The sequence below is a fragment of the Coffea arabica genome, chromosome 2c (assembly GCF_036785885.1).
Source record: "Coffea arabica cultivar ET-39 chromosome 2c, Coffea Arabica ET-39 HiFi, whole genome shotgun sequence".
Lineage (NCBI taxonomy): Eukaryota > Viridiplantae > Streptophyta > Magnoliopsida > Gentianales > Rubiaceae > Coffea > Coffea arabica.
In genome coordinates this window covers 66426806-66444682 of record NC_092312.1, presented here as the reverse complement: position 1 = coordinate 66444682, position 17877 = coordinate 66426806, and the positions used below count along the sequence as shown (strand labels likewise).

Genomic DNA, 17877 nt, shown 5'->3' with positions numbered 1-17877 from the left:
AAATAAAATCAAATATCTTTTCTCATGACAGAGCAAAGACGGTGATATAATTGATTGTGTCTATATGTATCAACAACCAGCATTTGACAATCCTTTGCTCAAAGACCACTGGATTCCGCAGGTTTGCCCCATGCAACACCACTCAAAAGAAAAATAAACAAAAAAATGCAAAAATATGAAGTATGTATAACACCATAATTAATTGATGGTCGGAAATTGTTCTATGAATTTTCTCTCCTTTCCTGACTGAAGAAGAGGGAAGATGTGATTCTACAAAATCTACATGTATCATAGGATGGTAATAAGAATTGCTTCTGCAACACAGATTTACAAGAGTAATAATGGCCAAATTTTCGTGGCATTGCAGATGTTACAATGGAGTAAAAAATTCAAGAGGCTGATAATAAATTTCCATAGATGGCCAAATTTCCGTGGCATTGCAGACGTTAACATGGAGTAAAAAATTCAAGAGGCTGATAATAAATTTCCATAGAAACAACAGATTCACAACAATGATTCTAGATCAGTTCAGTTCAATAACATCTGCTCCATCAAGCGTATCAACTTAGAATTCCAAAACGGGAGAAACCTCTCTTGCCTGAAGAATTCAAGTTATAAAGCTCATGTTGAGTTACTAATATATTAGTAATTCTCACCCGCACAGAGTAGCAATCACAACATACAAATTTCTCTTTGACATTTCACCAAACATCTTATATACATTCACAAATTAATCACATTTAACTTAAACGCCTGGTCTCAAGTCCTTTCCTAGATGTTTCACATGGCTATTAAGCATATTTTACCCGTAGACAATCAAAACTACAACCATTTCCTAGATGTTTCGACGGACATTTTCGGCCCCAAAATTGCAATAAAATCTTCAAATTCTCAGCCTTGATTTCCCAAGAAAATCTTGACAAACAAAACAAATGAAATATAAATAAATTACAGCAATATAATCAAACGATTTCAAGAGAACATGATGATCTAACCTCGTCACTGCTATTTTTCATATGCTCTTGGGCTGGCTACCACCGTCGCTAACCCTTTTGTTGTGTTTGCATATGGCAGCACTCAAACCCAACCGAACGATGAGAAAGGATAGAAGTAAAGTGTGAACTAAAGATGAAAATTTTGAAGTGAGAAGATTTATTCAATTGTAACAAAGAAAAAGTGTGGATCAAAGTGGAAACCTTTGCCTGGGAATTCAATCGTATCATTGGAACTGAGAACTGAATAAGAAAAAGGTAGATAACTTTAAAGAGAAAGGTAATACCCAAAACCGTTTTCAGGAACCCAAAACCGTTTTTTTTACTTAAATATGTACATTTTTTACTTTTAGTATTGGTAAGTTTAATTTAAACATAAGTAAATTTTGTCAAATAATAAGTAAATTAAATTACTCAAAGTGTAAATATCTATTTCTGACTAAATCTTATCTTTCAGGCATATACTTACTAGTTTTAATTAAAAACTTACTAAAGTTAATATTAATTATTTTAATATAATATTTAAAAAGTCACTAAAAGATTTGATCTGTCACTAAAGGTAATAGAAACCTATAATAACAGGTTTCCCTAATATCGTTACCATAACTATAGGCACTGTAGCACTGTCCTCCTGTCAGTTTATACATTATCACCATTAGATATATGACATATGTATAAAATTTAAATTTGAAATTCAAAATTTACTCATGCGTCATCCATTCCAACCGTGATAGTGTATACACTGACAGTGTATATAAAATTTACTCAAAAAAGTTTATGTCAACATTTTTCATTCTCTTTATATATAGTATAGATGGTTCACAATCTACCATAACTCCTATATGGCTACCCAAACTCCTCATACTCACTATTTTCACAAGTTCTATTAGGTTATTCTATTCCGTGGGTAACATTAAAATCCTTGTATTATCTGAGTCTCAATCTTGCTCCTTGAGAGCCTTTATTCTAATGGAGTCAAGATTTTATTATCCTCTTGAGAAACCTCATATTACTTTAATCAATCTCAAATATAAATGCACTCCCACGTGTCATAAACAAATTAATCTAAAAAATACAATTTTTTTTACAATTTTTATCCCTTTTAAACTCGAAACCATTATATCGTATGAAAAGCTTGCTATAAAAATCTAAAAATTAGCTCTTAGAAAACTAGTAGTTAGAAAACTAACCCAATAGAAAAATGAGTTGTTTGAAAACTAAGCGTTAGACAATTAACTATTAACTAGGAGGGGTCACCGCGCGAGTGCGCGGTGTGAAATTTTAATTTTGCCCAGTTATTTTTAATGTTGCCTAATTATTGCCCTCTAAACAAAATTTCTATGAAAAAAATATATAATGTTGCAATTGTAAAAGATTTAAACTAAAAAAAGTTACAATTACAATTTGTCATACAGTGAAAACTTTGATATTTGTTCATAGTCAAGGAATTCATAATAAATAGATGAAACAATAAAATCAGTCTTGCAAAATCTCGAAACATGAAGTCTAACTTTCATGATTCCAATAGAAACATATTTTAACGCAAACCAAAAACAAAAATTTCTTTCATTCGTACTCGTCCAAGTCCAAGAAGTGTAATGAGCAACTTTGGAAAGAAACTACTGAAAGAAACCTGCCATGTATAACACCGAGAAAGTAAGATATAATCCATCAGAATTAGTTTACTATATAACACCAAGTTAAAAATAAATCAAGAGAATTGAATGATGCCACCAAGGACAGGACAAATTCAGCAAACAACAGCACTTGTGGTTACTCATAGTCCAATACAAAATTTGTTACCCTTGTTTTTTTCAACCCATTTCACAATCAGGAAATTTTTTTCCATTTTATTTGGCTACAATAATTGTTGAAGTTGATAGATGAAAAGATTCTTACACGCAAAGCTAAAGTATCTTGCTTGCTAACTCGGGTTCTGACTGAAGTGAAAGTATTGGATGTGCTACAGTGTTAGATCCTTAGAGAGTTAGAGATGGTACGCAAGTAAACTTGTCCACAACTTGATCATGCAACTATGCAATTTACACAAAATGCCAATGGAAAATAAGGTGAAAATGGAAATAAAATGATCATGCAATCAAATAGGCCAGGAAGATCCTAAAACGTTAAAATGAAGCAGAAGCTTCTTCAGAGAGGATGTCTTTATATTCTAATGACATACTCCAACCCAAAAGCCAAAATACATGCAGCTCTAAATAAGGTTATGTAATTCGGCTTTTATTTCCAGTAAGGTTCATATTACTCCAACACAGGCTAACCTATTTCCTTATTCCCTTTTTCTTTATAATGACAAAAGTCAAATCTTGACAAATCATTGAATAAGTCATGTAGATAGCATACTTAGCAAAGTGAGCATGATGTTATAGACTTTCATCAAACAAAATTGATACAAATTCCCAAAAAAAGGGGTCAAAGATGGAATTTCACTCACTTTAAGCATTAAAAAGTTGTCCACAAAGTGTAATAGTTGGCTGCAAAAAGGCGAAAAATGACAAAGTCATTACCAAATAACTAAAACAGTTTAATAGAAACAGTCAATTGACACCATCTTACACTAAATTTCTTACCTGTAAAGAGTTGCTGGCAATATCAACTTGGAAAAATGAAACTTTCTAAGAACATGAAAAGGAAGTCAAACGATATTATCTAAGGACACAATCATAAGTTCCAATGCAAAAGCATGAAAGCATAGAATATTGGACCTCAAGTAAGGATGATTACTGAACGGAACTGTTTAAAAAAACCTTGACAACCTCTTAATCTGTTAATCATGACTTCACTGGAATTTTAGGGAATACTTTAATAAGAGGCAAAATTTTCCACACTCCATTTCTCAAACAGCTCTGAAATAGAGATAAAGATAATAGAAAATTACATTTGAAAATTTAATCAAGAGGAAAAAAGTATACATCGAACAGGAATGGAGAAACAAGCAGATTTCAGAGAGAAAGAAGGAAAAATAAGAATAGAAGGGAATTTTGAGACAAAAGGCTCAAGTTCGAGAGGATTGAGCTATGAAAAATTTTCAGATGGGAATTGATTAGTCTTCTCGGTGTTGAACCCAAGAAAAAGAATGACTGAATAACAAACCATACCTGTTAACACCAGCTATTACTTCTTGAACGAGTGCACCAAATGTAGCATTTGAAGGACCTAAAACGCACAAACAAAACCACATAAAAGTTGTTGCATTCTGGAAATATAAGCTGGGCAAATAGATATGAGACCCAAATTCATGCCTTAGTACAAGAAGTCACGAATGAAGTGGAAGGGAGGCATCCAACCTCTCAAGTGAATACAAAGATTTCTAGCCTCGAACACTTATAATCCAAAATAATACTCTCTGTCCCTTGGGTATGGCGAAACCTTCAAGATTTTAATCCACTTTTAATTTAAGAAAAAAAAGCCACTGAGATGTCAAAGTGAAACACAAGAAAAAGAACGATTGAATAACAAAGCATACCTGTTAACACTAGCTATTACTTCTCGAAGGAGTGCAGAAGAGAGGTTTACCAAATGCAGTGTTTGAAGAAGTACCTAAATCCACAAACAAAACCACATAAAAGTTTTGCATTTTGGAAATATAAGCTACTAACAGATGTAAGACTCAACAATTCAGAAATATCCTAGAAGTTGTGTATGAATCAGAATTGTTCACTTTAGTAAAGAAGCATTTTTCATGTGAGATTTTAAAGTAAATAAAACAGAATAACAAAACCGCTAAACAAAAATAGGTTACGGCACATAAGTTGCCATCTTTACAGACTATTAAATACAAATTTATACACAATACACATCAAGTAGTCAGGACAACCCATCATTTACAAGCAATAATAGGCCCCTAAAGAATTATAGAATGACAGGTTTGACAAACAAAGCAAGGAAAGGGGAAATGTATAAACAACAGATTATCCCAAAACTATATGCAAGCAAAGGAAAAAGAAGAATTTTAAGAAATCCACAATATCATATAAAAATAAACTGCATTTGATTATGCAGGGAGCAAACAAAGAATGGAAGGTTGTTAGAAAACAAATTTAAGAAAATAAAATCAAGCTTCTAAATGCAGAAAGAATTCAGTTAAGATTTAAGAATATTATCGAATCAATTTGCCAAGTGGCCAGGGAAAAATATGCATTTACATGTGAAAAAAAAAAGAGCATAGATTTCAAGTAAAATGAGAAGGAAAAACCTGGAACAAGAATAGTAAGTTGGTATTAGGAATAAACCGACAAATTAAAATGATACAAATAACTAATTCTGAAAAACAAAATTACAGAACACGGAGAGGCAAGCCAAACCGGGAGGTTCAGAAACCTACAAGATTTCTCAAGCCTAGGGTCAGAGACCTTGTTTTAGGATTTCCTGACTCGTTAGCAATTTTTATACCTCAGAAATCATATACCCACCTTCCCTATCATTTAAGAGTCCTCAACATTGTACACTTAAAAAAAATATGCTTGTAGTAAGAAACCATTGATAATAAACCCAGCAGGGCCTCGTATGGTTCTACTTTGACCATCAAGTAAGATCACTTACTTCAAAATTTTTCAATACAAAAAAATTATACTCCAAGCAATTTAAACTACCAGTAATTTAAAGCAAATTTTACTAACATAAGGATATTTGCACTAAAAAAAATTCATAGTTGAAACTTAATTAATCAAAAGTGGATTTAACAGATAAAAACGGACACAGAGAGAGAGAGAGAGAGAGAGAACCCTTCTGGGAAGCTTTAACAGATAACCCTAAACCCGTCAAATTCTTCTCTTAATTCTTCATTTATACCCTAACAATAACAAATAAACAAATGAAAACACAATAAATCAATTCATACAAATACATAAAACGGCACTTCAAATTTTTCTGAAAGATCCTAGATCTCTTAGAGCATATTAGTTAACAAAAAAATACAAGAAAATAGAAAGTGACAATTTTTTCCCATCTCTTTTTCACAAAAAAAAAAAAAAACTACAAGTAGTCCTTAGGCAAGAAAAGGGGAAAAGGGGTTTCCTTTCTAAAGAGAAAGAGAGAAAAGTAAAAAACTCTGACTTTTGCTTCTCCAAATAACCCATATAAAACATCAAGACACGAGATGGGGTTCCAAAATTCTAACCATAGGATTTATGCAAAATCTTGACAGTAAGGGCTTCTTTGGATCCCAAACTCTAACCGGAAAGCTCTTTAACATATACATTCCAGAGGATTCCACTACCAGTTGCTAAAAAATCAGGCAATAACTTAGGAAGGAAATAGAAAAACAAAAGAGACGCACTTTATAAAAAAGGGAAAAAAGTTACACAAACTCACTCTCATCGGGATGCTGGATGCTAAAAGACATTTCCATTTTTTTTGCACCTGCAACATCAAAGATATATACAAATTAATATATAAAAATTTGACTGCTAAACCCCCACACAAAAAAAGATCCAAAAGGCTAGAGAGAGAAAGAAGAAGAGATTAGAAACCCAAAAAAAATCCCAACCATCCTCGTTGTTGTTGTTGTGCTCAATCAAAATCGGAAAGGAAAAAAAAATGACGAAGAAGATGAGAGAGATGAGGGGATAATTGAAGAGAAAGATAAGGAAAAGAGGGACGATGATGAAAAAATGAAAGAGAAAAAAAACCGTTTCTTATTTTTTTCAAGCCAACAAACCTCCAAGCAAAATATGGAACCATTTTTTTTCTTTATCATTCTTCTGGGTTAGATTAGCTTAGAAGATAAAGGTAAAGAAAACATAAAAATGAAGAGAAGATGAGGGCTTTCTGAAGAAAGAAAAAGAAAGAGATGATGATTGAGAGAGGCGATTGACGGAGAGAGAGAGGAAAGAAAGTTCTTCTGAAGCATCGAGCCCAATGCGAGAGTCAAATCTCACCAGAAACTCTGATAACAGGTCAATCTGTCCACTGGGTTTCTTCCCCCAACAAAAGAAAGAGAACACGTTAGTGGATGACCAAAGTTGACGCCTAAGCCACATTACCAACACACCCTTGTTAAAACAACGAACCTGTATAGATAGAAGGACGTAAATAGGTGAAGGCGAAAGGGCTACAACCGTAATATTAACTAATCTCCTAGCCCAACGACCCATTACCAAATAACAACTCTACTGTTTGTGACCAAACAAAGAAGCAACCGGGCACCACCAACGTCTGACAAGATTCATGTCATCAGCAGCCAACCAATCACCCGGCGACACACCCGAGGACGACCACACCGACGTCTGCTACGTTTTGAAAGACACAAAAACAGAAGAAGGAACAGACGACGTCGTTTGGTTTATCGGGGGAAGAAGAAGAAAAGCCCTCAAACAAATACAAGAGGGAGGACAACCAAGTGCCATATCACCTCCAGCCAATCTCCAGTTGCCACATGGGCGGACGACCATCCTAGGTGGCAGGGGGCGGTTCCCTCTTTATCTATATGGTTAATAATTTTGAACAACTAAATATCTTTGCATTGTCCTATAGAGCTGTTGATGTATTGGATCTAGACTAGGACTCAGCCTGCTCTAGACCATTTAGATAAAGTTTTAAGGGAAATTCCAATCGTTTGAATCCAATTCAAATCCATGTAAACATATATATTAAATGATTGGACAATATAAGGATGTCATCATTCTGATATGGTTACCGTGCAGACACATTTATTTATTTATTTTATGGGCATATGAATGATGAATAAAGGCTCGCATAAATATATCTTAATTGTGATCACATGCACAAAGATAGATATTGATTAAACCTATTTGTAATTATAAAAAAAAGGGTTTCTATAAAAATATGAAGATATTGTAAAAAATCTCTACGTTAATAAAATTAATATCAAAGCATGAGGTTGATTTCGAATCCAAATTCAATAATAGCCTACAAATCTAGGCATGTATTGAATATGTCGACCCTTAAAAAATGAATGTAAGTCAAAATCTAAAAATATTTATGGGATCTAAATATGGATTGTCAACTTCTATTATGGACTTACCTGTATGTAATCCTATCATCCTATATTTACGTCAAAAGTAACTTTTGAAGTCATTTTTTTAAAATTCCATTGGATTACTAGACATCACGCATCATTCTAAATCTTTGCCTGTTTGTCGTTGGATGATCATTCCTCTTTGAGTTGCATCCATACTTTTTTTGTTAGTGCTGTCATTAATTTTTATTATTTTAATTTTTCAATTGTCAACACAAATTGGTTATTTGCACTTCTACTTTTTAGAGTGCCATCCTCGTGTGATATATAGGAAAAATTCGCCATTTTGGTCCTTGAACATTTACACTTAAACCAATCTCATTCCTTATGTTTTTTAGCCTATTCAGTCCTTAGTGAGCAATTTGTACAAAATGCAACTAAACTATTGTAATGTGCATCTTTTTGTCACTAAACTATTTTATTAGCAAAAAATGTCACCGAACTGTAAATCTGTAATATTTAGCTCATTTTGTGTATTTATACTATTAAGAGAGACGGAAACTCATTTTTTCCAGGGACAATTTCATTTGTACAGCTTTTTGTGGCATATAAGGGACAAGAGTGGGGTGAGTAGGGTTTAGAATATTGGCAAAACTTTCGAGAAATCAAACGATCGATGAGAAAACTTGCTCCATTCATCCACCAAAATTAAACTAATTAGTGAGGAGATCCAAAGCACCAACTAAAGATGAAGATTAGCAGTGAAGCACAAGTTATCAATGGCATCAAAATGGGTAAAAAGGCAAAGGGATCAGTTCATCAATCCATACGCACTGTATCGTAAGAAATCATACGAACCCACCCTTGTAGATTTGGTTAATGTTTGATTAAATGTGTTGTATGTGTTATGAGTATAATGAAGTATTTAGCCATTGTGTTTATTGGGTTTAGGGTTTGCTAATGTGATCTTGCTGTTTAGAAACGGACATAAGAACAAGAATATTCCCCTTTGTCGTAGTAATGGGTTGCAAAGGGATCTACAAGAGCCGTCTCTCCAATAATTTACTTAGAAAATTATAAACTTTTGTGGCATTTGTCTGATTGGGATTAATAAACAATTGGTATTTATGTATTACTATCGGAAGAATAGCTTGTATGACAATAAAAATGGTGATTAACAAGATTTTTTTTTTTGTCTTTTTTGTCATTGCAGTTCCTGATAAACATGTATTTTCCATTAAACTTCACCATGGGAGTAAAATTTAGTAAGGCAAATACAAGAGTTATGTGGGTGGAGAGATAGATTACTTTAATCTTTGTCATGTTAACTTTATGTCGATTTGTTAACAAATGAAATGGTTGAAGAATGTGTGCACAATGATACGACGTTATATTATTACATTGACCCTAGAGGTAATTTGAACCATGGATTGATGGAACTTCAAGTCAATGAAGGCATTGGACAATTCTGTGGTTGGGTTTTGAGTATAAGTTGATGGAAGTCTACTATCATCATATCACACTTAGAGGAAATATATGAGTTTCAGAAGAAAAAGCAATTGGAGGAATCCTCAAAGACAGAATTCATTTGTAATAAATGAGATCTTGGATGATGGTGAAGTACTTATACAATAGACAACAGTACCTCCTAGCAGTAAACAAGGTGCTAAAGCTGGTAATTAAATTAGTTTTGCTTTACAGTGGAAGCATGACCATGCTGGGGAACAGGTGTTTTCACACTAAGAAACTTGTAGGAGAGGTGACCAAGTTAACATGAATAGCAAGACAAGTACTTATGCTGGTAATGAATACAACAGAGATGACCAAGCTATTAGGGGAGGTGAATGGTGATCAAGCTAATAGGAATAGTAAGGCAGGTAGTAATACTGGTAATAAACCTAATAAGGATGATCAAGTTACTAGGAGAGGTGATCAAGCCATTGAGGGAGGTGACCAACTTGTTAATAATTCAGCCTATGATGATAGAAGGGATTTCAAAGAGTACAATGACTAGTGTAGATATGACTACATACATGAACATGAGTCTAAGCCACAAACGCAGTGCCAAGTTGATAATGACCCAACTCCACTAAGTCAGAAGAGGAGGGATAATGTAGCTCTAGTAATAGAAGAAGAATAGATAGTAGGAAATCTCATACTTTAGAGACCACTTCTGATTTAGTTAAAGGTACATCAAATGGATGTGCAACAACTCAAGGTGCATCAAATGAAGGTGCAGCAACACAAAATGGAGTGGAGCACAACCCACTCTTAGATGATCAGGTTGAAGTGGAGCTAAATAGTAATCCAGATTTAGAAAATGAAGATGATCAATTGAGATACACTATCTTCAATGTTGCCAAGGATGGAATTAATCCCCATTTTTATGTTGGGTAAAAATTTGGTACAAAAAAACAATTTAGATGCTCTCAAAAATTATTGAATTATGACCGAAAGACCTCTATACATGTAATTCAATGACAAAACAAGAATGAGAGGTAACTATGCATATCCATGCAAGTGGGTATATTTATGCTTCCCAAGTTCCTGCTCTAGGTCCTCAAGAATTTGTTGTGAAGTGAATTTATGATGTCCACACACACTGCAACCATGCTTGAAGAAATAAAAATATGACATCCAATTACATTGCCGAAAAGCATGAAGAGTCAGTTAGATCAAATATGAATATGCCTGTTAGCGAACTGCTGCAAAGTATTAATGAGTAATATAATTGTGAGATTATAAGAAATAAAGGTTACAAAACACTTGCTATGGCTAGGGCTGCTATCAAAGGGTTACCTGCCGAACAGTATGCTGATATTTGGAGGCATGCAGTAGAACTACAAAAAACACATCTCAACACCACCATAGACATTAAGTATTTCCCACGACCTAATTCCCAAAGTAAACCCAAGTTTATGAGATTCTATTGTTTTCTGGGACCATTAAAAAGGGAATTTAAGGAGGAATGTTGGCCCCTTCTTGCTCTAGATAGCTATTGCACTAAGGGGACATATCCTGGTCAATTGTTGACTGCTATTGGAGCAAATCTAAATAATGGTTGATGGCCATTAGTCTGGGCAGTTGTTGACAGGAGGTTTGAGAACAATGGCATTGGTTTTGACTTTATTGATTGATGATCTAGAAATACCTCAAACAGTAGTGAGTACATTTTTGTTTTATACCAACAAAAGGTTAGTATTCTTGTACTCTGCTGATATTGTATGTATTTTCAAATCATATTTTTCCAGGCAATTAATATTGAACCACACTTGTAGGGTCTTGACAATGTATTGCTTGAGCTATTGCCAGAAGTTGGGCATAGATATTGTGTACAACACATGATAAAAACTTTCAATAAAAATTCCCTAGTGAAGTGCTTAAAGAGAGATTTTAGAGCATTGCACCAACGTCAATAGTGGAGTTCTATGAGGCAATATTGGAAGAGTTGAGAACATATGACCAACAAGCTCATGCATGAGTCAAAAGAGCTACACATTTCATTATTGGTATAAAGCCTTTTTCCCACTTTATGTGAAGACTAGCATGTTAGTTAATAATTTATTAAAGATATTTGATTTTCATATATTGAATGCTAAAGAATTTCTAGTGATTGGGGATGGTTGAGTGGATTAGACAATTCATAATGGAGAAAATATAAAAAAGGGTTGATTGGATGAGAAAATGTAGTGGTCCTGTGAGGCCAACAATAATTGCTTTGATTGAACCAAAGGAAAAGCTTTCTAGGAAATAGAAGCTAATGTCAAATGCTAAAGGGGGATATCAAGTTAGGGAATCAAGAGGGGAACAATTTGCTGTGTACCTAGAAGACAAAACATGTACATGTAAGTTGTGATAAATTAGTGGCGCTACAAGAAATTTGATCTTTGGTGACAACAAAATGTCGTCACTAAAAACCAAAAAGTCGTCATTATACGAGTACAGTGACGACTTTTTCCAATGTCATATGGTTGTCATTGATTCTATGTCACAAATAGATCCATGTGACAACCCTTTGAAAGTCGCCACAAAATCTTGTTATTCAATGATGATGACAAAGTCGTCACTAATTGTTATCATTCTGTGACGACTTTTCTTGTCACTGTTTCACATATTTTTTTGTCATAAATGTAGCAAAAGTCGTCACAAATTTAAAGTCTACAATGACGACTTGGGCTCGTCACTACCAGTCCTAGTATTCAGTGACAAGAATAGTCATTACTTAATGAACTTGCATGTTAGTGACAACCTTCATGTCACTGAGCTTTGTCTTAAAGAGCTGCAATTGATCATGAGAAGAAAAGGACATCAACAGTACATTTGTATTTCATATTAACTCTTCCTACACAGACACATTTACAGGGCTAAAATGTACAATTTAGGATGTCATAACATAATTAATAAAATTTATTTACAAGATATGAACCTTATTAAAAAAAATTAGGGTTGCATATGGGGCTAAAATGTAAAAGTTAGGGTGTCATAACATAATTAATAAAATTTATTTAGGCTAAAATGTAAAAATTAGGGTATCATAATATAATTAATAAAATTTATTTACAACATATGGGCCATATTGAAAAAGTTAGGGTGTCATATGGGGCTAAAATGTAAAAGTTAGGGTGTCATAATATAATTAATAAAATTTATTTACAACATATGGGCCATATTGAAAAATTAAGGTGACATATGGGGCTAAAATGTAAAAGTTAGGGTGTCATAAAATGATTAATAAAATTTATTTACAACATATGGGTCATATTGAAAAAATTAGGGTGGCATAATAGAATTAATGAAAGTGGGTTAGGAACAAGCACTTTAGATAGTGACGACTAATTGTTGTCACTAATTTTGAACCAGCAACCCTATTGTGACAACATTGTAAGTTGTCACTGTAGGGCCTATTTCAGTGATAACATTTTCCCAAGTCGTCACAATGCGAACCTAAATTGTAAAAAATAAGGTGTCTGGTAGAGTTAATGAGATTAGTTACCACATACGGGGTTCAATTTTAAAAGTTAGGATGTCATAGTAGAATTAATAAAATTTATTTACAACATATGGGTCAGATTGAAAAAATTAGGGTGATATAGTAGAATCAGTGAAAGTGAGTTAGAAACAAACACTTTGAACAGTAACAACTAGTTGTTGTCATTAATTCTGAGCAAGCAACCATGTTGTGATGACATTTTAAGTTGTCACTATAGGACCTATTTCAGTGACAACCTATTTTCCAGTCGTCACAATAGTGATCTCCCGCCATACCGGCTAGTTGCGCCTCATTCATATTGTGACGACTTATCTGGTGTTGTCACTGTTGACAAGTGTACCCACAGTCAACTATGACAACATAAAAAATCGTCACGGAATCTTCTTAATTGTGACTAATTTCTCTGTTGTCACTGAGAATGTTATCACAAAAGGCCAAATATCTTGTAGTGTGGGCTCCCCTACTGCCATGCAATTTCTGCCATTCTTGAAATTGATAGGGACGCAAGTAACTATGCAGATCAATCTTATAGTATAGATCTATTCTTCCAAAAATATGAGAATATTCTATATTCAATTACTGGCAAGTCTATATGGTCCCAAAATGACAGTCCCATATTGAATCTTGTACTTGCATGTGTCCAATCTAGTAGGCCAAAAAAAATCAAGAAGGAAAGATAGTTTTGAAAATAGAAATGGTGTTCATATTGGAAGAGACAATATGCAAAAATTAAGAAAGCGTGTGATCATGCACCATAGAAAATATGGCTAGGCAAGTCACAATGTTGCTACCTGCAAAAGTGTACAAGAAAATATAGGTGAGACTTGCAGTCAACCTGCTCCAGATCCTAAACATGCTATAAAGTCTTCACAGGCTATAAAGTCTTCCAAATGTAGCATAAATGTGTCAAGTTTGGCACCAGCTCAACTTTCTATTCATCAAGGAGCTGAAGAGCAACTGGTACTAATTCTTAGCAAAATGGAGCTGAAGAGCGATCTACTTCATATAATGACACCTTTTCACATGCTAAAACTAATGTACATGCAACAGGGCCATTAGAATTTTAGAAACAACCAATTCATAATATTGATGCCACCAATACTAAGTAGAGCTGTTAAACGAACCAAGCTGTTTGGTAGCTCGGTTCGTTTTGACTCGTTCGTGTTCATCAAAGGTTCATTTGAAATCTTAAACGAACCCAGTTCGAATGAATTTTTTTGTTCGATTAATAATCGAGCGAACACGAGCATGTTCGTAAGTTTTGACGAAGGTTCGCGAACATGAATATAATTATTATTTGACAAATTTTAGGATTAAATTTATGGATGGACTATTATATTTGGAGGGCAAATTGCTTTTTTTATTTGTTGCCTTTATGTTAATGTTAGTTATATAATTAATGAATAATAGAATTTACTCATTTAGTGCTTTAATTGTTTTTAAGGATGATTAATGATTTGTATGTCATATTTAAGGCTTAAAATAATTTGGATTCGAGCTTTTCGAACATGTTCGCGAAGAACTCGTTTATGTTAAACAAGCTGAACACGAATTCGAACTCGAACATGAACTTTGCTTAACGAGTCGAACACAAACACAGGTTTGGAGTTCGAAAATTAACAAACGAACACGAACGTTGTTCGAATTGCTTAACGAACAGAGCTCAAACATGAGATACTCGGTTTGATTCGGCTCGTTTACAGCTCTAATACTAAGAAAAGCAGGAGATTAGGAAGACTAAGACACCTATAGGTGTTCAATTTATTTTCAAATTTATCTTTAGTTTACTATGATAAATAGCTAATGTAGCTATTATCTGACGTGTATAAGTGAGAAGAGTTAAGCCTGCCAATAATGCTAACCAGTTAACTACAAAAAGCCATAGCTAGTCTCTCCATTCAAAGAAAAAGCTGTTTGATATAGACAAAATAAGAATCAATACCAACTATGAGTACTTGGACAAAGAACCTCCTTTCAAAATTGGTAGATAGGTTGGAATATCAAGGAGCAACAGAGGTGGAAGATCAGATTAAAGGACTTATGAATATATATATATATATATATATATGATTGGCTTTGACTTTTGTTTTATTGGTAGTACTTTACCAAGTCTTTTGTTTGGATGTATTCTATGGCAAGGACAATTTTGGACTATTGACATATAAAACAAGTATAACTTTGTTGGCAGTTTTCATTAGGAAATTCATGCTAATGACAGTGACAATTTCATGAAAGTTGTACTCTTTAGTTTAGAAGTGTGCATGTTCAATCTCATTTTGCTAAATCCACTTATCTTTTGTTATATTTGGCATTTGTGCAGATGTATTTGTGAGCTAGTTTTCTATTGAATTGAACATATGTAATTTGCTGAAAGTCTGGAGCTAATGCTTCACTCTTTTGTCCATAAACTACTATCTCATATATTACATCCAAGATGAAAACAACACCAATCAAAATGAGGTGTAAACAACAATAGCACCATCTCAACAAAACTAACTATCTACTAAACTATTTGGCAGCATTGGTATAGGATTTAGAAAATACAACCATATTCTAGTAGCCATCAATTTGCAGTCTTCCAAACTTGTGTTCCTTTTTAGAGCCCCAAACCTACATTGATACACTGAGAGTTGTCCAAGTTGCAACAAAAAGAATAGTGAGCATTTTTTTCCTATTCTTTTTTCCAAACTTTTTCTTCAGATTTTTTACATGAACCTCCATTTTCTCAACTTTGTTTTGCCACTTGAGAACTTGCTCCTACAAACTTCATTCTTAGTTTCCAGCCTATTTGCTTTTCTTAAAAAACCAAGTATGACTTGCTTGGAACACTCATAGATTTCATCATCACACCAATTCCAATAACCACAACCATCACCCTACAAAAAAAGGAGTTCTTTTCTCCTGATAAATGTCCAAAAATTTACATGTTAACCTAGACCCCATTTGGCAAATGAGTTTTTTTTTGAATATTTGTCTAAAATTTTACTACAAATTGTAGAATTTGGAAATTTTTTTTTTGAGGTATGTAAAAATTTTCCTTTTTAACAAAAATTTTTTCTTTTTTCTCTATTCTTTTTCCTTTTTTTTTCTTTTTTTCTTTTTTTCTTTTTTTCTTTTCCCCCACCCTACTGTTCTTCTTCTCCTTCCCTGGCCGGTGTCGGCCGCTACAGCCAGTACCTCGCCAGTGATAGCAGTTTATTTCATTTTTTCTTTTTTCTCTCTCTCCCTCCCTCTCCCTCCCTCTCCTTTCTCCTCTCTCCTCTCTCTCTTTCCTCCCCTCTTCCCCGCCAGCTTCTCTCCCTTATCTCCTTTCTCCTCTACCCCCTTCTCCTCTTTCCATCTCCCTTTCTCTCCTCCCTTGCCCTCCCCATTGCGCATAGGAGAGAGGAGGGTGGGGGGAGAAGGGAAAAGGGAGGCAAAGTAGGCAGAAGGGAAGAGGGGAGAGAAGAGGAAAATAGGAGAAAGGAGGAAGGAGGAAGGATAAGAAAGAAAAGGAGAGGGAAGAGAGAGAGAAAAGAAAAAAATGGTGGCCAGCAGTTGGCATCGGTAGAGTTGCCAGTCACCGCTGGCTGGCGACGGAGATGATGGTGGATTGAGGTGGGGGAAAGAAGAAAAAGAATAGAAAGAAGGAAATTTTTTGTGTATTTTTTGGTATTGTAAGGTGTATATTTTGAAAATTTTGAAGAGTTTTTTGACATTATTGTAGTTAAAGTTGTTAAAAAACTTATTTAAAAAATTTGGTAAAAAATTCATTTTGTCAAATAGGACCCTAATCATTTTCATCTTCTAGTTAATTTGATGAATTTTCTAGATTTTCACACACTTATCTCGCCATGAGCACATTCAACATATATTCTTGTTCGGTTTCTATCAGTCCATGAAAATTTCAAATTGGTTTTGGTGCCACAAGTGTAGGTTGGAGTTGATTCCTTACATCTTGCTCTCATGAAACTTCAACACATTCCCAGCAAATTATAGATGCTAATATTGCCTCTAAAACTCCATATTTGAGCACAAATCGATTAAAGGATTAGGATTTGGGCTTTCTAATTGAACCTGGAGTTGTCTGGGCACATTGAATGACAATTTATGTTAGAGTGCTTTAAGGAAAAAGCTATACAGATGAAATTACCCTTGAAAAAGTGACTTTTCATTTCTCCGAATAGCATAAATACATGATATCACCTAAACATTACAGATTTACTAGTTTAATAACATTTTTGACTAAGAAAATATTTTATTAATCAAAAGCGGCACATTACAATAGTTTAGTGACATTTCGCACAATTTACTGTTAGTTACCTAATGTAGTATTTCTACGATGCAATCACCAAATTTTACACATATTTGTCTCATCCGGTCATATTCCATATCAACGAAATCTAATTAACATTTCTAAAAGTTAAGGAAAATAATAGGGTAAAATAAAAAAAAAACCCCCTCATTTGTGGTTTGGGGTTTGATCATGATACCTTTTATTATTAGAAAACCCTCACATAACCGTCTTGTACTTTGGACTTTTTTGGATTTTGACCTGAAAACCTGTTGTAACCAATAACTAAGAGAAATACCAAAAGTATGATTGTGAAAGGTGCTTCATCGTCATCATTTTATCTTCAACCGTTACCATTATTTTGAAAAAATAGCCTTCACTATTGTATCAGAAAACCCACAGTCCTGCTTTATCATCATCATTTTATTTTCAACCTTCACCATTATCTTGAAGAAATAGCCTTCATTATTTCTTTAGAAAGCCCACAGTAATTTCATCATCCTTCGTCTATCAATTCTTAAAGAATCATTCACAAAAGGTTCTATCCTTCACCAAACAAGAATGACCAGTGGCCACCATTATCTTCCACTATGAAAGCTTTATGAACTCTTCTAAAGAAATAACTTGCCAAACCTTAGTTTTGAGGACCTCAAACCCCATCAAAAGTAAAGGAAAGAAAAAATAG

At 33.9% G+C, this 17877-nt stretch overlaps 1 protein-coding gene across 19 annotated transcripts; it reads right to left on the bottom strand.

The window, feature by feature from the left end:
• Nucleotides 1–2349: 2349 nt before the first annotated feature.
• Nucleotides 2350–7481, bottom strand: LOC140035385 (uncharacterized). 19 transcript variants are annotated; one of them, XR_011839550.1, is made up of 8 exons: nt 6890–7468; nt 6324–6371; nt 4477–4550; nt 4253–4379; nt 4109–4166; nt 3581–3625; nt 3445–3484; nt 2350–2625 (listed from the first exon to the last, which is right to left on the bottom strand). XR_011839550.1 is itself a non-coding variant. In XM_072076164.1 (6 exons), exons 1-4 carry the CDS (start codon nt 7103–7105, stop codon nt 4112–4114), a joined length of 393 nt encoding a protein of 130 aa, XP_071932265.1. In that variant the 5' UTR covers nt 7106–7481; the 3' UTR covers nt 2350–2625; nt 3445–3484; nt 4109–4111. The 19 variants fall into 19 exon arrangements, 1 of the variants encoding a protein (XP_071932265.1); XR_011839547.1 differs by having other exon boundaries at nt 4298–4379; nt 6890–7464; XR_011839554.1 differs by lacking the exon at nt 4253–4379 and having other exon boundaries at nt 6890–7481.
• Nucleotides 7482–17877: the final 10396 nt, after the last annotated feature.

Bases quoted from the DNA above. Each gene is read 5' to 3' on its own strand.
- LOC140035385 (XM_072076164.1), bottom strand. From the start codon at position 7,105: ATGGGTCGTTGGGCTAGGAGATTAGTTAATATTACGGTTGTAGCCCTT. The intron at 6,372-6,889 runs GTGAGATTTGAC...TTGATGTTGCAG, and splicing joins ACCTGTTATCAGAGTTTCTG to GTGCAAAAAAAATGGAAATG. The intron at 4,167-4,476 runs GTATGCTTTGTT...TGTGCGTTTTAG, and splicing joins GTAATAGCTAGTGTTAACAG to GTCCTTCAAATGCTACATTT.